The sequence below is a fragment of the Penicilliopsis zonata genome, assembly GCF_001890105.1.
Source record: "Penicilliopsis zonata CBS 506.65 unplaced genomic scaffold ASPZOscaffold_1, whole genome shotgun sequence".
Lineage (NCBI taxonomy): Eukaryota > Fungi > Ascomycota > Eurotiomycetes > Eurotiales > Aspergillaceae > Penicilliopsis > Penicilliopsis zonata.
The window spans coordinates 2,124,274-2,147,681 of NW_019208911.1; the positions used below are offsets into that span (position 1 = coordinate 2,124,274).

Here is a 23,408-nt window from a genome sequence, read left to right on the forward strand (position 1 = left end):
TACCTTATCTAACTAGTGTAAGGGTATGGTTGAGTACATTCGGGATTTATTAGAACAGTAATGCTTATGCTACAGGCAATTCTTGAATTACAGAAAGAAAGTAAATAAGATATGATTCTTTATTAATGTATTCGACTCTTTTCTCTAAAATAGTAGAGGCCAGCCCTACCAGAGACCGACTAGTTATACTAAGCCAGAACCTGAACCAAGAATACTTTTTTAAGAGAGAGAGAGAGAGAGAGTCTGTTTACTTTCTCACTCTCCGTGCATGACTGACCAGATTCTCAATCACGCCTTCAAACGCCTCCTTCTCCCCGAGCAACCCATCCCGCAGCTTCAACCAGTACTCCAGCACCGTGCTTGCGCGAAGGGTTGTCCGCTCCAGCTCCTGGAGATGGTCGCGGAGCTCCGAGTCCGTGAAGCCGTCGAGGGCGGCGTCGGTGGTCGCGCACAGCCGGCGTACAGCCGAGAGATCCAGATCTGGCGCGGGGGAGGCCGCGCGCCGCCTCGAAGACGATGTTGTCGACCTATGGTGGGGGTGGTGTTGTCTGCTGAGTTGGCCTGAGCTGCGCGGGGTGTCTGATTCTCCGGCGAGGGCGGCCGCCGGCCCGCCGTCTTTCTTCGCCTGGCTGGAGGAGGAAGGCCGCGGGTGAGGGCCGGGCCCGCTGGCGCCGGCGGGAGACGCAGCCACGCCGTCGTTTTCATCAAGCTTGATCGAGGGGAGGACGAGTTTCTTCTGTTTCGAGGCCGGGAGGATCTCGTCCAGGTCGACGGGTACGCCCAGCGAGACGAGGAAGAGCCGGCGGATGCGCGACTTGACCCAGTTCTGCGGCTGGAGGGGCGGCGGCGCCACGAGCTGTGACCACAGCGACAGGGACCGGTCCGTCGTGAAGATTGCGGTTTGGTCGGGGATGGGCTCGATGGCTGGCAGGCTGCTGAGATCCTGGGAGGAAGGGTAAAGCAGATCCAGGTGGTCGTCCAGCGCGGCGAAGAGGTCGGACTGCGAGGTAAAGGTGTCAAAGTCTACAAGTTGGGGCTGCCGGATTTAATTTTTTTTTATCATCAGTATTTTTTTACGAACAAATGGAAGGAAGGAGGCTAGGAATCTGATTGGCGAGGGGGGGGGGCAAGGCAAAGCAGCAGTTCCATAGCTGTTGATCTACTTACAACCGGCGGAAGACTGGGCGCTGGTGGTGTCCTGGGTGATTCCTCGACCACATCCTCGCCAGGTTCCTGAAACCCATCGTCAAAGTCTCCGAAATCATCATCCATGGGCTGATCTTGTTCTTCAGCAAACTCATCGAAGTCGTCGTCATTATCTTGAACATCATTCAAACCATCAGCATCCTCAGTGCCACTCTCTTCTATGCAAGGTTGTGATCGGACGTGATCTGGATGTGTGGAGCTAGTTGGTGAATCTGAATTGGTCAACCGTCCCTGAACCATTGTTGATAGAAGAAGTAGAAAAGAGGTAGAGATGCTTACTGGATACATCCCCGATCGTCTCTTCCGAGTCGGGCATTGCATCACTGGGCTGTCTTTGGTGTGCGTGGAGACGCGACGACAGTTCATCGGTCGGAATCGAATCAACCCGAGACAGACGCGTCTCTGGCACAGGAGTCGCTGTTCCGCTTCTCTGAGGCTCAAGCAATGGAGACTGGGCAGCAGAGAAATCCCCAGCACGAACAACAAGGTCCGGCACCGCATCTGCCTTCCGCTGCTTGTACGCTGCCGTCCCCGGAATTTCACCAAGGCTAGGTGACGTCGGGTCCACCTTTTCAACGAGTGTTCGGGGAATCGGCGTGCCTCCTGGCGTCACAGGGCGATCCAAATCCCTCACGGCCGAATGGCTTCGGCTGCGTGTCCCCTCAGGAATGACCTCAATTTCATCGGGCACTGCATCATGCCCTCGTTTTTCGTAAGCAGTAGTGCCTGGTACCTCGCCATACCGGGGCTCATCGTCCACTTTCTCTACTCGCGTGCGTGGAACGGGTGACGCGCGACCGGACGGCGGGTGCGAGTGAGCGAAATCACGACCTTCGCTGGCATCGGAAAAGTGGTCATCGTCGCTATTGGAGGCTATACCATCCCTGTTAGCAATGTGATCTCTCTCTCTCTCTCTCTCTCTCTCTCTATTAGGTGGGGTCAACCGTACCAGTTTCCTGCGCCCCTACGTCTTCAAACTCCACGCTCTTCTTCGGGGGCTCCAGGTAGGAACTGGACGGACGCGAGGGCCGGTCCGACATCAATGTAGCGTGCCAAATGTCGATCTCAAATGCATGTAGTGGAGGAGTAGACAATGTGGATAGACCAGTGAGGATAGGTGGGTGATAGCGATATTCAGCGGTCGAGCCGTGTTGGTTAGTAACGCATCGCTGCCTTGATGCCTCAGGCCACAATAGACACCTTAGGCATCAGGCGGGCGTCAACCGCCGAGAATGCGCGTCTTCCAAGCTCCGTTCATAATTCTACACTCGGCTCCAGGTGAAGGACGCAGGCCCAAGCAAGCTTCCACCAAGCCGGTCTTTTGAAATTTGGAGGCTCTGGACTTTGATCGCAGTTCGTATATGCAGCGCGGAGACCGAAAACTACTTACCAGCTGACTGTAGCCTCGTCTAGGACAAGCTCTGCTGATTGATTCCCTTGCGTGTGTTGAAAGTCGCGAAGATGTCGAAAACTCCCTCCTTCAGCTTCGGCACGCCTGCCACTGGCGCCCCCTCTGGCGGTAATCTGTTTGGCTCTGCCAACACGTCGAGTCCGTTTGGCACCAACAGTCAGAATACCTCATCCGCTCCTGCGGCAAAGGGCCTGTTCGGCAATGTGGGTGCTGCGACGACAGGTGCCCCGTCACCTCTCTTTGGCAGTGGCTCGACTCCCGGACAGGCTCCTTCGCTGTTTGGTAGTAACACAGCTGGTGCCACTGGAGCATCTGCCTTCAGCTTTGGTGCCCAGAATCAATCCTCCACGCCAGCTCAACCATCCCCATTCGGGGCAACGCCCTCCACGGCAAACAAGACCACGGAGGCGGCCACACCAGGCCAAACCAGCACGATCGGTGGCGCAACGACTACCACACCTCTGGGGCTCTTTGGCGGCGCGAAAGCGACGCCTGCCCCTTCGGGAGGTGGTGGGTTGTTCAATACCACATCTACCACACCGGCCGGTCCTCCTCCACAAGCCACCACCACCGCAGGTCAGGGCCAGTCACTATTTGGACAGGCAGCACAAAAGCCAGCCGGGAATCTTTTTGGTGGAATGACTACGAGTGCACCTTCAACAACCACAGCAACCCCGTCTTTGACTGCGGTGACCTCAACCACAACCCTGGGCGGAACCTCTCAACCGCAGTCCTCCGGGGGGCTCTTCACATCAAACACCCCAAAACAGCCAATGTTTGGCTCCACACCCTCTGCCGCCCCTGCAGGTGGTCTTTTTGGGAACCTAAATACTTCCAAACCCGCTGAATCCACAACTCCCTCTGGAACAGCAGGCGGTGCTCCTTCGCTGTTCGGAGCCCCGGCGACCGCGGCTACCCAAGGCGCACCATCGCTCTTTAAGCTGCCTTCTGCAGGAACCGACTCGACACCAAAATCTGCTTTCACCCCTACAACCACCGCTACTGCTGGCCAACCCTCTGCTACCCCGGCCACTTCGACCGCTACCCCGCAGAAGTCCCTCTTCCCCAGTCTGGGTGGTACCACGACCTCGGCTACCCCATCTTCCACACCTGCGGCGGCTCCTCTGGGCGGTGGTGGCCTCTTCTCGGGCCTTGGTGCTGCTAAGCCTGCAACCACCTCAGCTGCTCCGGGCACTCCAACCACTACCACCCCTGCTACCCAACCTCCTGCCGCGGCAGGTGGTGGCTTGTTTGGGGCCAAGCCTGCTGAGAAGCCGGCAGCAGCAGCGCAGCCCCCCACTACTGCTGCTACTGCCGCCACGCCGACAGCGGCTACCCCTGCTGCCGCCGCTGCTACAGGCGCAACTGGTGCCGCCTCCGCAGCGACGGGCGGTGCTGCCCTGGGTGCCTCTACAGCGGGACCCACGCCTCCAGCACAGTCACGGTTGAAGAACAAGACGATGGATGAAATCATCACTCGGTGGGCCACTGACTTGACCAAGTACCAGAAGGACTTTCGCCAGCAGGCGGAGAAGGTTGCCGAATGGGATCGCATGCTCATTGAGAACGGAACCAAGGTGCAAAAGATCTTCAGCAGCACTGTCGACGCGGAACGGGCCACCCAGGAGGTTGAACGCCAGCTCGCCTCAGTAGAGGGACAACAAGATGAGCTGGCCTCGTGGCTGGATCGGTACGAACGGGAGATCGACGAGATGATGTCTAAGCAGGTGGGACTTGGTGATGCACTGCAAGGACCCGACCAGGAACGTGAAAGAACGTGCGTATTCTCAATAACCTTTTTTTTACCCTCTATCGGGCGGCGTCCACATGAGACCCCATGCTGACCAACTTGCAGATACAAAACAGCCGAGAGACTCTCCGAACGCCTGGACGAGATGGGCAAGGATCTGACCAGTATGATCGAAGAAGTCAACAGTGCTTCGTCCACACTGAGCAAGACCAACAAAGCCGACGAACCCGTATGTTTTCTCCCTATCTTTTTTAAGAGATGTATACACTGACTGTGATTAGATCTCCCAGATTGTGCGCATTCTGAACTCGCACCTTTCCCAGCTCCAGCTCATCGACCAGGGCACCGCCGAACTTCAGGCCAAGGTCAGCGCTGCTCAAAAGTCCAGCCAAAACCTGTCTTCGCGACTTGGCCATGGGTTTAGCGGTGCTGGAGCTGGCGGAAGTGCCGCCGACGATTTTTACCGCTCGTACATGGGGCGGCGCTAAAGCATTAGATCCTGCCTCGGTAGTTAAGACGGGCGATGTCAGGGATTTGGGGTTCAACGGTTCTTTTTCCTCTTCTTGTTTTGTTTTTTTTTTTTTACTTCAGTAGGTGCTGGTTTCGTGGTACTTGATATGATTGCTCCCTGTTGTACATCGGCATTTATATCTATGAGATAATTGAATTCGGACAAGATATATCATTCGTTCATTAATAGCTCCCAAACCAAGTGAAAGACAGGCTGGAAACCTCGGCCGTGATCGGCGTTAAAAGGAATACAATATTGGAGAGGAGAGACGAGTATAAGGGTTGATTCTGGCTAATAATGTACTTCACATATCACACAGTTTGTAGTAACCAACACAACCCACGTTTAATTCTTCTCGCCACCTTGGCTCTTGGTCAAGTCATCACTAATCTGTTAGTATATATTGCATCTGGGGGGGAAAAAAGAAAAGAAAAGACGTACATGTGCTTGTCGAGCTCGTCGAGGTGCTTGCGCTGTTCCTGCAACTTGGCCTTGAGGGCGAGGAGCCTGGGTAGTTAGCAGATTTATTCACTATCTCACAATACTTCCATAAAAGTATAACATGGGAACGTACTTTGCCTTTTCTTGCTCGTAGATATAGAGGTTTTCCTGGGCAGCCTCGCGACGAGAGAATGTGTCCCTGGCGGGATAGAGCGATTAGTATGATGTCATATCAAAGAAGATGTCATGTCAAAGAAATGAAAGATAGATTGAGACAAGGTCAATTGGGATAATTGATGGGAAAGAAAGAAAGAAATGCAAGACTTACTCGGCAGCAGCACCACCCGGCTTGGGGGCGCCAGTATCGCCAGCACCCATCCGGGGAGTAGCGACGGCAAAGGACCGGCTGAGAAGGGCACGGTTCGCAGAGGCGAGAGGTCGAGCAGCTTGGCGAAGCATATTGGGATCTGAGGATTTGAGGGGATGAAGATCGAAAAGAAGGAGGAATACTCTTTTTTTGGCGGGGAGATTAGGAAAAGTGTACACGAGTCTCAGGCGAGTGAGATGCAGTTTAAACCAGGCATAGCGTGCTCGAGCCGGAATGACGACACGGACCCGAGCATACCCCGAGGGCACATCAGGTGACCGGGCAGTCGTGCCATGCTTATGTAAGTCGACTGTCTGTCCCAGTTCCCGCCTAGCACCGACTTAGGTTAGATACTCCGTACTCCGTAGTTATTTTGGCAGCCACCGCGGGTTGTCTGGACCATCTCAGGAGTCGCTCGAAAAGTCATTGCGATCGACAAGGGACTATCGATTTTGAGAAGGCCGAGTTCGTGGTACAAGGTGTTCTGTAGTTAACTAGTTCCATGATACCTCACTGCAGGAGAAAATCGATCCTATTCTGCAATAATCAAGGCAGTACGGAGTAGTGACTAGGTAAGACGAGCAATAGGAGAGAGAGATTATAGGTCGTTCGTAATATCCCTATTACGGAGTACTCCGTCGAGACTCCGTCGAGACTCTGTTATTAGACTCTCGATTTGATTGCTATAATCCAACTCGACCTTATATGTGCATGCCTCGAGGCTCATGCTGAGTGCCAGGATTGTTGATGCTGGTTGGCGGCGGTGAAATAGGGATGACGATAGGAGGCCCACCGAACCACACAGAAGGAGGCAGTTCAACGCACCGCGACTCAAACACAGCCAGCAGAAAAACAATCCGGTAGATATACTTAGCAACGCGGTCTACAAAGTAATAAATTAGAAAATAATGACTTCTTCTCCATGCATAGCCATCGAAACAGACACACAAACACCCATTATTGACCCCGCGGCGGAAATATATGGATGTTTTGAGCGGCTCCGCCTCGTCCCAACCCAAGGCAGGCATTGGCCTCCTCCACCACCACCACCGCCGCTCTCCCTTCTGACCTCTTCCCCTCCCACTTCCCTTTCCCTCTCCTTCCCATCTCCACGCCTGAAGCAAAAAAATAAATACCACTCCACCACACCGCGTTCGATCTCTGTTTGTCTCTATTGACCATCAGAGATTTCCTCCCTGCCAATTTTTTCTCTCTCCTGCAAAGAATTCTCTTCTTGTTTTCCTCCCCCTCCCGCTCTTTTTTCCCACCCGTCGTTTTATTGTGTTTAGTCAGGTGAGATAGCAACCACACACCCCTCCCCTTACCCTGTCACTGTCGTCGCCCACAACAACCGGTCCCGAATCACTTATCACCCGCTGCCCACACAACTTCGGTGGCGTTCTAGTATGGATCGCACCCTGGGATTCTCCGGTTTGGTCGTTGCAACCTGCGCGAGAACACCTTGGTCAGCCGTGTTCTGCGGCCATACGGCTGAACGAGACGCCGAGTGACGTATCTGTCGAGGGGACCACTGGAGACTTCGTCATTGTACTGGTCACCGCAGAAGAGTTGGCATATTTGGATAAAGACGAAACAAAAGAAGAAGCAAGAAAAAAAAAAGCTGATGAATTTTTGTGGTTTGACAGATTTCAAAATGGGCCACGAAGACGCTGTTTACCTGGCCAAGTTGGCTGAGCAGGCCGAGCGCTATGAAGGTTCGTCACGTCTACCTTAAATACCTCTGGCGCTGTTCTACCCCGCCGGTTGACTGACTGTTTGCCTGTAGAGATGGTTGAGAACATGAAGGTTGTTGCTTCCTCCAACGTAGAACTTACTGTTGAGGAGCGCAACCTTCTCTCTGTCGCCTACAAGAACGTCATTGGCGCGAGACGTGCGTCGTGGAGAATCGTCACCTCGATCGAGCAGAAGGAGGAGTCGAAAGGCAACGAGTCTCAGGTCACCTTGATCAAGGAGTACCGCCAGAAGATCGAGGCCGAGCTTGCCAAGATCTGCGACGATATCCTCGAGGTTCTGGACAAGCACCTCATCCCCTCTGCCCAGAGCGGCGAGTCCAAGGTCTTCTACCACAAGATGTGCGTGGTGCACTCCTTTTGTCCCCTCCCTTCTTGTAGAACCACGATCTGACTTTCTTCTGTTTCAAACAGGAAGGGCGACTACCACCGTTATCTTGCCGAGTTTGCCGTGGGCGACCGCCGCAAGACCGCCGCCGACTCCTCCCTGGAGGCCTACAAGAGCGCCACTGAGGTCGCCTCGACCGATCTGGCCCCGACTCACCCCATCCGTCTCGGCCTGGCCCTGAACTTCTCTGTCTTCTACTACGAGATCCTCAACTCTCCCGACCAGGCCTGCCACCTCGCCAAGCTGGCTTTCGATGATGCTATTGCTGGTATGCCATCCCCTCATCCACCGGCTCTTCTGACTGGCTAATCTAATTTCATCTAGAACTCGATACCCTGAGCGAGGAGAGCTACAAGGACTCCACCCTCATCATGCAGCTCCTCCGAGACAACCTGGTAAAGATTCATTCCCAACCTTTTCTTTTCACTTTGCTTCAATTTGACTAACAAATTAGACTCTCTGGACCTCGTCTGAGGCCGAGCCTGCCACCGAGTCGAGCGCCGCCCCGGTCGAGAAGAAGGAGGAGGAACCCGCCGCCGCCGAGGAGAAGCCCGCTGAGTAAAGAGATCATGGTGGAATCACGCCCATGGCGGGTTGACAGATTGAAGCGAGGGTCTTGGAACGGGAAGTGGTAGACTTGGTCTGTTTCATCTGCCCTTGTGGCGGAAAACTTGAGAGGATCTCGTCTGCTCTTCTTACCCGATGGCACCTGTTTGCTCGATCTTGATCCGTGCCGTGTGTTGTGCTCTTTTTTTTTGTCTACAGCCTAAATTCCCCCAAGAGATTTTATTAAATTACCCGTCCCCTGCTCGCGCTTTACACGCAATGAAATGAGTTGTCCTGGATGCCGACTCCGTTTCGACCTGTCTTGGTTGTGCCATGTTTGTCCATCGATTTTAGACGTTAGGCAGCTAGCTGGCCAATACGATCAATCAAACAGAATAGATTACTTTGTAGTATATCTAGGATAGATGCCAACACCATGCATACAAGAGTAGTCTAGACTACAAGATATCAGTAGATGTGAGGGTCTGCATATATTACCAGTTCCTGTCTGGTAAGCTATAGAGTCAGTAAAAGGTAAGCTATATAAGTCTTGACTTGCTTCTTATAAGTCAGTGATAGTTAGCCACTATGATCTTAGTACTACCCAATTATCAAGTGCGTGCATGCATGAACAGCTTCAACTAGTTATTCCATGATAGTAATGGAAGATGAGAAGTCCTATTAACCGAGATAGACATGGATAAGCTTCCAGCTAGTAACTAGATAGTTAGTAGGTAAGAAATTGTCATCCTATTCTAAGGAATATTTTGTACTCTATCTACCCTTGGTGAGCTACTTTCTACAGGTACTCTACATAGACTGAAGCAGGTGGACCAACTCGGTAATACTTGAAATGACGTCAACGGCGCCAAGTTCCAACTGAATTTGTTCCAGGGATATTAAATGATTGAGATCTGCATCTGCAGATGTCTGACAGTTGTCACATACTTTTTTTATTATCTATCCATTGTTTTGTATTTTGTATACCAGTTCTATTCTTGTAGGTCTACATTGGATGGGAAAGAGACGACAGCTCATCGGAAACAGGCAGTTAACCAGCTACTCTACTTAGGTGACTAGTTACTGGATGTCAGTATTGCATGTAAGTAGTCGATACCTTAGGTAGATACTACCTAGGTAGGTACTAGGTAGTTAGTTTCCCCGGAGTATTTACTACAGGTACCAGGTACCCAGTCATATTCTAGGTTTAAGCTGACATTTCTGATTTCTTTATTGTTGATTTCTTATTGATCCCCCCCCTCCCCGCCTGTCAGATGACAGGTTGTTGGAGTTGTGTCACTCGACACACGAGACCAGCAGAAAGTAGAGTAAACACAGCCTCGTACAGACCATGTCTCCTACATACGTTTCCAGCTAGGGAGTTGGGGAACCTACACTAGTATACTACACTATTTAGGTTCAATTCAGATTCAGATTCATGCTTGGCTATGGAAGCTGCAGGCCATGAGTAGCAATGTACAGGCGAAGGTATCAACAGGAAAAGTAGGATGAAAGAAGGGGGAAAAAAAAAGGGAATAGTAGAATCGAAGAGAAGAGTCGAAGAAGATGGAATAAGACAGATCGGCTCCGTGAAATGCTTCCCGCCTTTTTGCTGGCCATGATGAGTATATGCATCCCAAGTGCGGCTCCAAAGTCATTGAAATCTAATGATAAAAGAATTCCCAGGTACCCAACGCCGAGCGCGCTATGCCACAAGAGTACATAGAAAGAAAAGGGGGGACAAACAGAAACAGAATCAAGACAGAAAAAACAAAAAAAAGAGATGCAGAACGGACGCCGGAAATCAGAATGCCACCAAGCCGTTGTACGCAAGTGCGGTAGAGTCAAAAGAAATAAAAAAAAAGGACGAGGAGACGTAGTGGCATCACCGGGTCCGTGAGTTGCCAAGGCCAGGTGGCGGTGAGCGCACATTCCATAAATGCAATGATGTCACGAATCTTGCCCCCTTGGAAGCTCCACATAGCAGAGATCTGTAAGGCAGACTACTGCTAAGTAGATCTTCGGCCTATTTGGCTGCAGAACAAGATCTACTGCAAGGTGGTGGGTGGCATGCGACAACGACCAGACCGCTGGAAGTGCTGTTCTGCATGTTGATGTATTGTGTAGGTTTCGATTTCCAAGGTTGAAGGCGAATGTGTGTGTGTAGTTGTTTCTGCTGCTGCTGCTGCCGCTGTTGTTGTTGTTGTTGTTGAAAAGGTGTTGAGGAATAAAGTTGATACGATATCAGTGTCGATGTAAGTGAAGGAGGTTGTTGAGGGTACTGATCGCCCTGCGACCAGGATGCGTAGCGGCTATTTCTGGGACTTTCTCCCCTTGGTACCGGCGCGAGTCAATTCGGTCTTGGTCATGTTGCGGGTTAGACCGCCAATGTAGTCCTGAAGCATCTTGTTCTCGCTCTCAAGTTTATCGTGATCCGATTTGACGGCCTCGATGCGTTCGGCGAGGGCTTGGAGGGATGACTGCAGAGCTTTTGCTTGTCTAAAAGACGATGAGACGACGAACGCTTAAAACAATCTGTATTATTCAAAAGAGCACTTACTCCTGCAATGTCTGGCGGGCCTCCTTGCCCAGCCGCTCAAGGTCGGCCGAGTTACGTCTGGGACTCATGGCACGGGCGTCGTCTGGGGGAAACTCCTCTTCTTCGATTTCAATCTCTGGGTGGTCGCGCGGGACAAGAATGGAAGCGGAAGGTTTGCGGCTGGCGATGCGCGGGCGATCGGCACGGGTTCTGCGCTCGGTTTCGGCGTCAGATATCGAGGACGACGAAGACAATGAAGACATATGCATGCGACCAGCGTCGGTGGGCTGTGGCATGACGGGAACAGGAGACGACGGCTGATGCATATCCCGAGGTGAGGCCATGCCAAAATCTTCGACTCTTTCACAAACACACACTCAACACGAGCACGTCGTCGAGGAGAGGAGGGGGGGAGGGCGAGGGGTGCGAGGCGAGGAGCGACCACGATACTACCCCTAGCCCTGCTGTTTCCAATGAAGGAAATCTGAGTCCGCTGGAGGTAGTTACCGGGGTCGTCGAACGGGAGAGGGAGGGGGGAGAGAGGGGTGGGCGTAGGACACGACGTTGAGAAGAAGGATGTGGGATTCGAATCGAAAAGGTCCCGGGGAAAAAAAAAAAAGGAGTGACCCGAGTAATACGCAGGGGTTGGCGTTGAAGCTTGAGAACGCCGCAACCGAGTCAGTGGAGGGGGGAGGAAAAAAAAATAAGGAAAATCAAATGGAATAATCAAATAAAACAAGCGAGAGAGGGAGGGAGAAGGTAACCCTCAGATGGAAAGATGGAAGGGGAAAAAAAAACAGGTTATTACCGGAATGGACGGCCTGACGAAACCAGAAATATTGACGACGACAGGCCGCTTCAAAAGGGTGCAATAACGGGTGTGAAACTGAGGGCGTTGCGAGAGACGTCGACTTGGGGGGGGGAGGAAAGAAGGAGGGAGGGAGGAGGAGGAGGTGGATGTGAGGTGGTTGAGGAGGAGTAAGTAGTAGTAGTGGTAGTAGTGGTAGTGGTAGTAATGGTAGTAATGGTAGTAGTAGTAGTAGTAGTAGTAGTAGTAGTAGTAGTAGGAAGAGTGGTGGTGGTGGTGGTGGTGGTGGTGGTTAGTTGTTTGTTAGTTAGGTAGTTAGTAGTAGCAACTAGGAGTTAGTTAGCAGGTAGGTAGGCTGCTAGTTAACTAGCGGTGGTCAGTGGACCTGCCTGGGAGGGAGAGGTGGCCCTGAAAAAGTACGAGGTTAGCTCAGAACTCGTGGCAGCCACTACGGTTGGGCTTGCGGCACTAGGAGAGTTTGTCGCTGGAGAACGGAAGAATGAGGAGGTGGTGGGGGATAGATTTGTTTCGGTGAACGGCGAGCGGCCAGTGGAGTGGACAGCGAGAGGACAGAGGGCAGTGGACATTGACAGGAGTCGAGTGTTGGTGGGTTTTTTTTTTGGGTGGTATGAGGGCATGAGTGGTTCCTCTGGCGGGGAATAACAGCCAGCGACTACCGTCGGAGTGGCAGATTTATGATCCTACAGGCTGTGGACTCTGGACAGGGGGGGCGAGGGTGGGGGAAGCCACCCAACGAGCGGGCGGCAAAGGAAAAGAAGTTGTTGAAGATCCTCATCATCCACCGCCAACGCAGTTAGTGGTAGTTACTAGGGAGGTACTAGGGAGGTACTACTAACAGGTACTACTCCGTACCTTCGGTAGGTACGGAATAGTAGGTCGAGGTACGGAGTTTTAGTCAATGACCTGTTGTAGGGATTTTACCTAGGTAGGGAGGAGGAAGTAATACCTGTACTGGTCCGGTTTTTCTTCCTCTTTTTTTTTTTACCGCCGTCGAAACCGGAGTAGTGTTGTATAGGAATTCTTCCATCTTCTAGAAGAGATCGTTACATTAGTAGCAATTGCAACCTATTTTAAATAATATTATTGTCATGTCTATAGTTACCTAGGTATAATAAATTCCTTTATAAATACTATTTATTTTGATTATTATGACAACAGATGGTACGCCGAAAGAGAAGCTTCCTTGGCCTCTACACACCAATAATATTTTATTTTATTATGGAGTACCGTAGGTAGATACTTTGGAAATTACCCTGAATATCTTGGTACTCCGTACTCTGTACTCTGTACTGTATAACTGTACCTACGGAGTAAATCCTACTAGGTAACTAACTACTCTGTATCTCATGATACTACATAGTAAGCGGGGAGGCTAAAGTAAACTTACCAACTAGTAACCACAGCTGAGCGGACGATCCATTTCCGTGGGTTCAAATGATGGATATCCCAAGCAGGGGTGAGGGGTCGACGATCAGCATCAAAAGCGTCAGTCCACCATCCTGGGTGAAGATCGACCAACGGTCAATACAACAAACTAGAGAAATACTACTTACTATATACAGAGTATACTATATAGTATAGAGATAGTTCTGTAGTATAGAATAGATGAACAGGCATAACTACTCTGTAGAGTGTATGAGTATAGACTAAATAGACTAGAGTAATAAGAATGATAATAAGAATGATAATGAGAATGATAATAATATCCACCTACTGTTAGTTCACACAACTACGGAGCATCTGAATCTCCCGAGCAAAGAGACCACGAGGGCAAGTATCGGCGCCGAACCTTTCGGTACTCCCGTAGCGCCTATGACGAAACCCTCCCAGCATTGAATAATAATGACGCTGATCAAACTACTCCTGCTGTTCCCACGGTCCGTGCAATGTTACGAGAAGAATTTCGGACGTTCCTTATTAAATAATTTGCAAGGAATAATCCCTCTCGGTAGTAAAAGTAGGTCAGCTTGACTCGCGCGGTAAATCCTTGCCATGTTTCCACTGTATCTGAGCAGTATCTTCCTGGATACTATCCAATTATTATTGTTTTCCAGTTCCACAGTAGTAACGGAGTACCTACCAGGTAGCCATGATATTACCAGGTAGTTCCATCTGTCTGTGGCCACTGGGCAGCCCACCTCATATCTCGATCACATTATCAAATCTGCAGCTGACCTGAATAATATATCATATCTATTATTTATCTATTTATTGATTAACCCATTAATTAATTAATTATTTTTTTAAAGAATAAGGAGTAGGTCAGCTACTACTGGATTGGAAGAATATTCGCCCTGATGAACCATGCTGCCCAACCGTGTCGGGCGTGATTGGAGCACGGGTCCAGCACGCGCACGACCAAGTCGCCGCGTGTCATTAATACGTAATGAAAACAATCCTGTCCTACATACAGGTACTCCGTAGAGACTCTACATAGAACAGAGAATTCATCTTTTCAATATTCTATATTCTATATTTTATTTCTATACCTACCTGGATATTCTATCTATCATTTATAGCTAGCTATTTGATCTTCATCCCATTGTTACTACATAATTAGGAGGTTGGGGTGCCTATCTGGATCCGGGTACTATCTTAAGTAATTTACAGAGTAAGTAAGGTACCATACTACATACTACATACTACATCACTATAAGCACTACTAGGATTTATTAATTAATAGATTGATGATGAACCAGTTGTAAGCATTCCTTTCTCCCCGCACAATTGTCATGGTTTATTTGTTGATATCACTTGTTGGCTATCTCCAGTCTTGGCGAGTCAGCATTGCTCCGTACCTACCTCCTAGTACAGAGTACCTTAGGTACCTACCTGTACCTGTACCTGTACCTGTAGTTAACTACCTACTAACTATCTACCTAGGTAGTTACTAGGTAGTTAGTACCTACATACCTTAGGTACTTAGGTAGGTACCTAGACTAACTATGTAGATAACAGGTACCTAGGTACCAGTACATACCAGGTACGGTGCTCCGTACGGTGCAGGAATGACAAAAGTACCACATGACCGAACCTTCAGCTCCACCCTGATCCGTGGTTGAAAAGATCACTCTGATTGGCTCCTGCTGTGACATCTCGGATGAAGTTCTGATAGGGGTATGGCGACTGCCTACCTAGTACCTTAGGTAGGTACCTACCTAGGTAGGTATGACCTAGGTATCTTACTACCTAATACTCCGCAAGTATACAGTACCAGCTGTAGTCGCTTGCAGACAGGCAATAATATGTCAGCTGGTTCAATAACCATAATATAGTTTTAGCTATTTATAAGTTGAGTAGATGGCGGGGTTGACGCAAACAGTGTTAACTAGGTACCTAGGTAAGTAGGTAGGTACCTAGGTAGTTACCTGAGTACTTGTACTTGTACTTGTTATCAGATATCTATCTAATTAAGGCATGTCCTGCATAAGAATCACATACCTACTAAGGTAAAAGACTAGAATGAATCACATCTACAGGGGCAGTCTGGCTGTTTGGTGTTGTTGACTACGATGTCCTGGCGCTTAGAATTCCCTCGCTCAGACTTGAACTATAGGCTTCTCGACCTTGGAACTGAAGTCAATAATCCATCTACCTCTGTAACCTTATAATTAGCTATCAGCTCACTAGGTAGTTCGCTAGTATCAATTAAATTCAACTAACCTAGTAGCTGACATCAGATGATGTAGTAAGTAAACTAACCAGTGGCAATAATCACTGACTCACTATGGAATTGACTAGTCTAATATGAGCTTCATGATTAATACTGCTTCTATATAGTATAATAGTAAATACGCTATCTACTATACACCTATTATTCATTGAGAATGTACCTAGGACAAGGTTCAGGAATATCTAGTATCTACTAACGGATATATTTCCGACTCGTCTGCTGTCCTCACCGTCTTTTAGACGTACTTTGGAGTATCCAGTGCGGAATTACAGAGTACAGCCGGAGTAATAGGTCTGCATATGCAGAGGACAGTTAGGTAGTAGGTAGTTTAGTTATACTATATTCATGCAATCAATAACAATAAAAAAAATATAGATATATATATACCATACGTACGGAGTACTACATCTGTTCGTAGTGCTTCCACTCCAGCAATGCCCTCATCACCGCTACCCCCCCGGACTGCGTCTCGACTGTGCGCCCGCGTCCACGATCATTGTAGTCTTTCGGCCGGACCCCTTCCATGCTGTTACCTGCAGGATGCCGGGGCGGCGCAACCTCTAGCTTCGATCGTCGGATCCGCCGCTCCCATTCCCATTCATTATCGCTTTCAACTTGCCCGGATGCTCGATTCCGGAGTGTATCCGCAAGGGGACCACCACCACCACCACCACCACCATCACTGCCGCTACGCTCTGCAGACCGCTTCCCATAGTTCTGGTAGTCGATCGCCCCGTCAGGAAGGACGCTGCTGTCCACCATTGCGGCCGACGAAGGGTCGAAGACGCGGTATTTGCGGCCCCACCAGGTTCCAAACCGCCCGCCCTCATCTCTTGTCATCAAGGCCGCGCGTGCATTGTGTTCGATCCAAGCCCCGTACGTCCGACATTGGGTCTGGTGCCATGCAAAGGTCTCTTGCCAGTCGTCATCGTCGTGGTGACCGTTCTTGCCAGTCGTCGCCGACATGATCACCGACCGTTCTTCGTGGAGGCGTATCGGTCGACAGAATTCCGTCAGATGGTGGAAGAAGATACCCTTGAATGTCTGGCCGTTCTGGGAACACGCGCCGTGGGAATCGCAGACCTCCTCCAGGATCCCGCCCCGGCCGAGGCCCGCCCATGCCGTGCTGGACGTCTCCGGCCACCCTGACGCCCCGATGACGCTAGCCACCAGGGCGTGGCCATCGTGCAGATAGTCCTCATCCCCCGTGGCCAGCCACAGTCCCCTCAGCCCGCTGAGAAGAACACCCTGGTTGTACGTGTAGACCATGCGGTTTAGAACATCGCATTTGCGCGACCCAGGCTGCGAGTCACTGCGCCACCCGCTGATGTGGAACCCGTCCGCATACAGACCCCAGATACCGGTCATGTTGGAGTGTTTCAGCCACCGGTATCCTTCCACCGCGGCCTCCAGATGAGCGGGATCGTGCAGAACCCGCGGCGGCGACTCGACCGACGCCATGAATGGAGAGTCAATGTGATCCCCGGGGAAGTAGAGGTACATGCCGATACTGGCCGAGATGAAGAGTTCGTTGGTGATCGCGTTCTTGTACGGAGTCAGGTACGGGCTCCAGATCATCCCGCCCTCACAGAGGGTCGAGTCCCAGCCCTGCGACGCCAACTCGTAGAACACTCGCGCTCGGTGGGCGGCAGGCACGCGGAACTGAGTCCCGTGCCAGTGTCCCCCGCGACCTTCACTTCCAACGGTGCCGTTATTTTGTTGTCTTGAATAGCGCAGCTCCGAGTGTAGATCCTGAAATTTGATGTTCTCCAGCCAACCCAGCACCACCCAGAGCATATCATCAAAGGCCTGGTTCCGAAGGCTGAAGGCGTTTTCGCCAAAATAAAAGGCCGTGGTCTGGTCGAAGAAGTGGTTGACCAAGTTTTCAAACACCAGGTTGTGTTGGTCCATCCACGCCACCAGACCGAGCTTCCCGAGAGTCTGCTCCCCGCCCAGCTGGCCCGACAGAGCCGTCAACGAGGCGAGCGTGGCAGAGACATGAGTCCCCAGCACGGCAGCCGTCCAGTCAATGCTGGTCGGCCAGCTCCCCTGCCACAGCACAAAGTATTCATCTTGCATCACATCCAAGGCGCCCACCAAGTCCACCAGCGCGCTACCAAGCGATCTTGATGTATCATCATCATCACCATCGAAGGATGATTGGTGTGCGAACAAAGTCGAACTCTGTTCGTCTGGCACGGTGTCAGCCAATGGCTCTAGGAAGGGTCGTTGCGGAGACGGAGGACCACGATGCGCCAGCGCAAGAGTCCTGGTGAAGAGAGGTAGGAGGTAGCACAGAAGGTAAAAACCCGATATTGCAGGTCTCATTTTTCTTTTTTCGAGAGAGAATTCCTCCAGTACCCAATCCTATATGCAGCCTCTCTCTCTCTCTCTCTCTCACACACACACACACACACACACACACACACACACACACACAAACCTCCCTCTTGTATGTATGTATGTGAGTGTATCCACCACGCTCGCTCCAAGGGGAGACGTCGATAAGGGCGACTGTTATCAGGCGATGACCTGATCACGAAAGAATGTAGGAGTCAGAAAAGTCAAAACCAGAGGCCATCTACCTCGCCCTAGGATAGGATGTAAGGGGCGAGAGACGGAGCCTGGATAGGATAGGATTCAACGAGAGGCAGTGAGGTAAAGTTCTGAAGAGATGGTGATCCCCTCCCATCTCTGGGGGGCATCTTCTTATTCCTTCCCACAGAATTAAGTTGCGGGGAAGTCTCAGGCTCGCAGCTTGGCGGTCATCGGTCAGCAGAACAATGAATGAGAAAGAGAGAAAAAAAAAGAGTCAGTTGACCTGGAAAAGTTAGAGTGTTGTCCAGACAAATAGAGGGGATGGAATGATAATATCTGAGCCTATAGGTTGCTACTGGCAAGGGTCATGACTCACTACTGCTGCGGAAGTGCTGTACGAAGTACTACATGCTACAATCAGTCCAGTATTATTATAGGTGATATAAATTAGATTGAATTGGCTTCATTTAGTAAAATTCATACAGATTTTATCAGTAAAAAAATCATAGCATTCCCTGAACTAATCAAGAAGCATGACAAGTCATAAGATATCTGGTTCATGTAGAATAATAGTATTAAACGGGTTCAAACTTCCTAGAGAACGTCAGCTGAAGAAGTTACAAAGACAAGAATCTCAAAACTCACCATTTGACAGGGAGATTACGGCGTCGACATTGTCCATTTCCTTGCTTTGGATCTATGCCCTGTCATCTCCATATCGTAGGACAATGCCGACATTCAACTTCGAGGTGAGAGGACCTCGATCGTGCTTTCCTCCGGTACAGGAGGAACAGCGTAGTGATTTCTTCCGATTAATGAGGGAGGAAGAACTCGACTGCCCGCTCAGTCTCTCCCATTATCAGCTCCCGGACTGCGGCTTCGATCACGGCTCCGGCTGCGCGCTCTTCCCCCACTACGACCACCCTTGGCTGCACCACCGGCTTTTCCCTTGTTCGATGGCGGGGGACGGACAAACGCGTAGTCGACATGGATCGTCTGGTCGAGTAGCTTGGTTCCGTCGAGCGCCTTGATGGCCGCCGTAGCTTCAGGAAGGGTGGAATATTCAATCAGAGCGTAGCCCTTTAGAAAAATCAGTAAGTATTGAACCGTAAAAACCGAGCAGCAAAACTTTCTTCTCCTCTTTTCTTCTGTTTTTTTTGTTCCTTTCTTCTTTCTTCTTTCGTTCTTTCTTTCTTACCTTGACATAACCCGTCCGACGATCAAGGTTCAGATTGAAGTTCTTGATCTCTCCATGCTCTGCAAACAGATCGGTCACGTCTTCCTCAGATGCCTCTTCGTGGATGTTGGTCACGATCACAATCCATCCTTCGATACTGCGGACTGCAACGGCGCCGCTCTCCGTGCGAGGTTCAAAGCCACCGTTGCCTGACGGAGCGTCTGCGGCGGGGACGTCGACGTCCATTTCATTCGACATGACGCCGTGGGGTTGGGGGGGTGTAGATCGCTAACGGATAGATGATATAGAATAGAAAGTGGCTATATGAGAGCCTACAACAGGAACAGGCTGGAGAAGTGGAGTTGTCTCGCCGCGAGCTGGTGGCAGATGTTTTATGGCAAGTCGATTTGGCTCGTTGCGGGCTCAATGAGATAGGATCACGTGATTCGAGTTTTGAGACAGACGACAGACGACAGACGACAGACAACAACAGCTAGACTTGCAATTACAGTGATTGCTGGTATCTTTGGCTTTCAATACTATAAATTCCTCCAGTTTCTCCATGATGTTATACTTCATGTCTTTGAATAAACCTGGTTCGATTATCAATTGCTTTACTTGTCAATCTAAGAAGACAAACATAGGAAAGTATAGTAGTGGCACTTACTGACCTAATAAGCCTTGGTCTGTCAATCAATCTCACTATGTGAATAGGCAATTGATATTAAAGAATTCCTTTATGAAGATATATGAAGATATATGAAGATTTCTCTGTCTCAAGCTGTTGCTTGGCCTTGTAAGTGTATATCTAGATATCTGAGGATAAATATACTATAGTACTTTATAGAACTAATTTTTGAAGGTGATGTTAATAATACTTTTTTTTAATAGATATCACTCTGTTGCAGATAGTTCTGTTCGATAGAATCAACAGTATTGTGTTGAGGATGGTTCTACTCGCAAAGACGATACCCTCTGGCTATTCAAGAGCTTCTACAATAAACAGAGTCTTCCGGCAATACCTAGAGATTCTAATTACCATGGATATTTCAAATCCAGAAACTACTGATGAACCAATCAATGTGGATCCTAGGTGGGCTCCTTGTTGGTCTGGGAGCCTCAAGTGAGAGCAAGGCCAACATGAAGTGAAGAGAAGTGAACGAGCATTAGGGTTCGATGAACCTGAGGTCTCCCACTATCTTATTCTGAATATATTCCTAAATACTACCTGTTTACATGAGATGCATGGGATGCACATAGCATTAAACACTACAGTATAAGCATATTCACATCTTTCCCTCTCTCTACTGTCAAGAGAATGGGTCGGTGAGTTCTCACAGCCCAAGTCCTACCTGGTAGTCTTCAACTCACAAAGGATAAGCGACAACCAGCTCAAGTTGTTTCTCGAAGGCGCGAAGCCCGATCAGCGCGTCGCCCTCCACAGCTCCAAGGCCGACCTCGAAGTCATCTTCGACTTCTGGACCCATCTCATGATCATCAGAGAACAGATCCCCGTGCCTGGCGGCGGACGCACAAAACACTCGGAGAGCATGGTCTCCGTCCACTTCGACACGAGACTTACCCGCTTCAAGAACCTGCGGGGGCTCGAGGACGGGTCTCTGCTGTTTTCCTTCGAGATGCCGGGCAAGGCGCACCCCCGTTTCGGAAACGGACTGCACGTCAAGCACAAATGTCTAGGGTTTGACGCCGAGACCCCGAAGAGTCGTCTGTACACCCGTCTGGCGAAGTGTGGGTGGGCCAACAAGCAATTCCAGCTGTATATTCCCGTTCAGCGCACCAGGGGCTGGAAGACCGTCGCTCTCATCCTCTTGACTTTTGACGTCATCTCCTACAAGGACTGGGAGAAACTCATCATGGCTGACCAGCCTATTCCTGTCCCGGGCTTGGACTGGGCGGAGATCGAACAGCAGCTGGCAATGGAAAAAGAGGTAAACGGGGAGGAAGAAGAAGAGGAGGAGGAGCAAGAGGAAGAGGAGGAGATGCAGGAAGAGGACAGAGAAAAGGACAGAAAGGAGGAAAACAAGAAGGAAGAGGAGATGAAGCTGAAAATGAAAATGAAGGAACTCTTCAAGTCGATTTATTGATCAGTAGATACCGTATTTAGCAGAGCTGGATATAGGCAACACAACTTGAACAGTGATAATCCATAGCAAGGTCTTGAACTAGTATAGCTGAAATCTGATTGTACATTGTAGCAGGCCTAATACTAGCACTTCTAATTCTCCCACAAAAGATAACAATCTAAAAGGCACCCAAAGGAATCCCCATCTTCTCCCAAGTCAACCGCCATGAGTTTGAAATGTCTGAAGCAACCCCCAGTTGTGTATATACGACTCCGCCTCACGAGCCTGGCGCTCACTGGGACTGCAAGAAATGACTTTCTGTAGAGAGTAGATCAGTCGGATGCAGCTACATCCATCTTTGATGCTACCGATATATGCAGCAGCCGTCAGGATGGCATTGCAATGCGCCGTGATCAGCTGCTCATACGACAACCCCTGAGGGAGTCGTGCAAGAACCGTAATCCAGGCAAGGCTGTAAAAGGCAATAGTGATGGCTGCTGGAGGTTCTAGAAACTCCGTCGTTCCAATAACATACGCAGCCATACCAGCAGGTTGGATTGTGTCTGGACAATCCCCCGCGCGAAGATGAGGATAGAACTGAAGGATCGTGTCCCACAAATCAGAGAGATTGCGTATAATCCATAAAAGGGAGGTTTGGTCCTGCGCCGAATCCGTTGCTGAAGGGCCGAGAATGCACGGAAGCTTCAAAAGGAGGTCGACAACACGATCTAGAGGACCCTTGGGGATCTGACGGTATGGCACATTGATCCATTCATCGGTTGCAATGATAGACGGCGTCCATTGCCTCAGAGATACAGAAACCTATCTGCAATTTGAGAGACAGTCCCATGTCATTTCGATAGAATGAACTTTGACACCAAAAAAAAAAGAAAGAAACAAGATCTTACCATATGAATCCGGACAGAGAGGAAGAGTTGCCTGAACCACCCTTTCTGACACGCCTCTGGACCAGCAAGTTGTAACAGGGTAGCGGCTGCAGTGATATGCTGGTCCCAGGCCTTGCTTGACGTCGGCAACAGCGCCTCGTAGTAACCGAGAATGATAGGCAATGCGACATCATGAACAGTCACCGTGGGCCGTGGTTCGCTGCTCCAGACCTGCACTTTTGACCGCTGATGCTGGATTCCACGCAGGTACCACCGGCGTGACTCGGCCAGCGCAGCAGGGTTGTTTGCCTTGATGCCGTGCAGCGCCAGGGCCGCTGCGAGAACCGAGGTGTGCATGTGCTCATTATTGACGGGCGACTGGGTGAGAGCCTCGCGACAGCACAGCGTTAACCACGAGGTGTCTCGAGTCTTGTTCGCAGCACATCTGCCGAAGAAACCTGCCAGGGACGCTACCAGCTGCTCTTCACAGAGAACAGAACCGCTATTAGGGTGTCCCGCTATGCTGCTGTCGCTGCCACCTCCGCCGCCGCCGCCGGAAGGTCCCAGAACCAACTGGCACAGTCTCTTCTGCGTCTGCGGTTCACTCCGCCGTTGTTTCCTGGGAGAGCCGCGTGGATCAACCTTCAAGAAGACAGGACCGACTATCGCACCAGAGCATTCTCGTCGGGTTCGTCGACACTGTGAGCATACCGGTTGGCTCTCGTCGCACTGGTAGAGGGGGGGAGGGGGAGGTTAGCTCTCACAGTTCAATAGTAGTAGGAATCAACAATTCTCGCAACTTCATTCATGCCTTGATCTTGCGTTTGCGGCAGGCCATACACCCGCGACTTCGGCCACCGCAACGGACCATGGTGAAGGTGAACAGAGAGGGGGGGGGGGTTTAACGAGATAGTAGGAGTTAAGAAATGGGACGTTTGTTTCAGTATTTAAAATTGGCCTGCTGCGTGCCTCGGGTGCCCTATCTCCGGATGTTCGACATGACTGGCACACTAAGATTTATAAGCCAAAGCCTCTCCAATAGAGTACTGCAAAAATAGTCTGCCTACGTTAGTAAACCAGGATCATATCAGAGCTATGCAGATATTGGGTATCAAGCTATCCCCGATGATCGACGCTCATCGCCATATCTGGGCTCTCGGGGCCGAGAATACCGAAACGTCGGGGCTGCGAGTCCGAACCAGTAATAATAGCAAGTAGAAGAATAAATATATACGGAGTACATCACTATCCCTGGAGTCAATTACTAGGGTGAGTGACTCGAGCTCCCCTTAGTACTCAAGATGAAAGAT

At 50.3% G+C, this 23,408-nt stretch overlaps 10 protein-coding genes across 10 annotated transcripts; 3 read left to right on the top strand and 7 right to left on the bottom strand.

Annotated features, from left to right (window-relative positions):
- Positions 1-111: 111 nt before the first annotated feature.
- Positions 112-2,553, bottom strand: ASPZODRAFT_163132 (hypothetical protein). The gene is made up of 4 exons (XM_022726607.1): positions 2,156-2,553; positions 1,486-2,079; positions 1,168-1,391; positions 112-1,036 (listed from the first exon to the last, which is right to left on the bottom strand). Exons 1-4 carry the CDS (start codon positions 2,244-2,246, stop codon positions 248-250), a joined length of 1,698 nt encoding a protein of 565 aa, XP_022585784.1. The 5' UTR covers positions 2,247-2,553; the 3' UTR covers positions 112-247.
- On the top strand, positions 2,517-5,236 carry ASPZODRAFT_127324 (hypothetical protein). The gene is made up of 4 exons (XM_022721718.1): positions 2,517-2,559; positions 2,620-4,394; positions 4,473-4,596; positions 4,649-5,236. The coding sequence occupies exons 2-4, from the start codon at positions 2,668-2,670 to the stop codon at positions 4,853-4,855; spliced, it is 2,058 nt and encodes a 685-aa protein (XP_022585785.1). The 5' UTR covers positions 2,517-2,559; positions 2,620-2,667; the 3' UTR covers positions 4,856-5,236.
- Positions 5,224-5,778, bottom strand: ASPZODRAFT_138384 (hypothetical protein; the record flags this gene model as incomplete). Its single annotated transcript, XM_022724447.1, has 4 exons — positions 5,224-5,263; positions 5,320-5,385; positions 5,453-5,518; positions 5,648-5,778. The coding sequence occupies 4 exons, from the start codon at positions 5,776-5,778 to the stop codon at positions 5,224-5,226; spliced, it is 303 nt and encodes a 100-aa protein (XP_022585786.1).
- Positions 5,779-7,340: 1,562 nt separating this feature from the next.
- Positions 7,341-8,387, top strand: ASPZODRAFT_56780 (hypothetical protein; the record flags this gene model as incomplete). Its single annotated transcript, XM_022728635.1, has 5 exons — positions 7,341-7,401; positions 7,473-7,779; positions 7,852-8,093; positions 8,150-8,220; positions 8,280-8,387. 5 exons carry the CDS (start codon positions 7,341-7,343, stop codon positions 8,385-8,387), a joined length of 789 nt encoding a protein of 262 aa, XP_022585787.1.
- Positions 8,388-10,683: 2,296 nt separating this feature from the next.
- ASPZODRAFT_12117 (hypothetical protein) lies at positions 10,684-11,206 on the bottom strand (the record flags this gene model as incomplete). The annotated part of the gene is made up of 2 exons (XM_022721278.1): positions 10,684-10,870; positions 10,932-11,206. 2 exons carry the CDS (start codon positions 11,204-11,206, stop codon positions 10,684-10,686), a joined length of 462 nt encoding a protein of 153 aa, XP_022585788.1.
- Positions 11,207-11,783: 577 nt separating this feature from the next.
- ASPZODRAFT_127330 (hypothetical protein) lies at positions 11,784-12,684 on the bottom strand. Its single transcript, XM_022721719.1, has one exon. The coding sequence runs from the start codon at positions 12,303-12,305 to the stop codon at positions 12,081-12,083; it is 225 nt and encodes a 74-aa protein (XP_022585789.1). The 5' UTR covers positions 12,306-12,684; the 3' UTR covers positions 11,784-12,080.
- A 3,083-nt stretch (positions 12,685-15,767) lies between these two features.
- Positions 15,768-17,852, bottom strand: ASPZODRAFT_127332 (hypothetical protein). The gene has a single exon (XM_022721720.1). It carries the CDS (start codon positions 17,738-17,740, stop codon positions 15,815-15,817), a length of 1,926 nt encoding a protein of 641 aa, XP_022585790.1. The 5' UTR covers positions 17,741-17,852; the 3' UTR covers positions 15,768-15,814.
- A 585-nt stretch (positions 17,853-18,437) lies between these two features.
- ASPZODRAFT_127333 (hypothetical protein) lies at positions 18,438-19,503 on the bottom strand. Its single transcript, XM_022721721.1, has 3 exons — positions 19,149-19,503; positions 18,596-19,030; positions 18,438-18,544 (listed from the first exon to the last, which is right to left on the bottom strand). Exons 1-2 carry the CDS (start codon positions 19,383-19,385, stop codon positions 18,794-18,796), a joined length of 474 nt encoding a protein of 157 aa, XP_022585791.1. The 5' UTR covers positions 19,386-19,503; the 3' UTR covers positions 18,438-18,544; positions 18,596-18,793.
- An 847-nt stretch (positions 19,504-20,350) lies between these two features.
- ASPZODRAFT_351084 (hypothetical protein) lies at positions 20,351-21,330 on the top strand. The gene is made up of 2 exons (XM_022728265.1): positions 20,351-20,453; positions 20,509-21,330. Exons 1-2 carry the CDS (start codon positions 20,446-20,448, stop codon positions 21,230-21,232), a joined length of 732 nt encoding a protein of 243 aa, XP_022585792.1. The 5' UTR covers positions 20,351-20,445; the 3' UTR covers positions 21,233-21,330.
- On the bottom strand, positions 21,220-23,335 carry ASPZODRAFT_127339 (hypothetical protein). Its single transcript, XM_022721722.1, has 4 exons — positions 23,166-23,335; positions 22,910-23,108; positions 22,120-22,827; positions 21,220-22,033 (listed from the first exon to the last, which is right to left on the bottom strand). Exons 2-4 carry the CDS (start codon positions 22,967-22,969, stop codon positions 21,428-21,430), a joined length of 1,374 nt encoding a protein of 457 aa, XP_022585793.1. The 5' UTR covers positions 22,970-23,108; positions 23,166-23,335; the 3' UTR covers positions 21,220-21,427.
- Between the last annotated feature and the right edge of the window lie 73 nt (positions 23,336-23,408).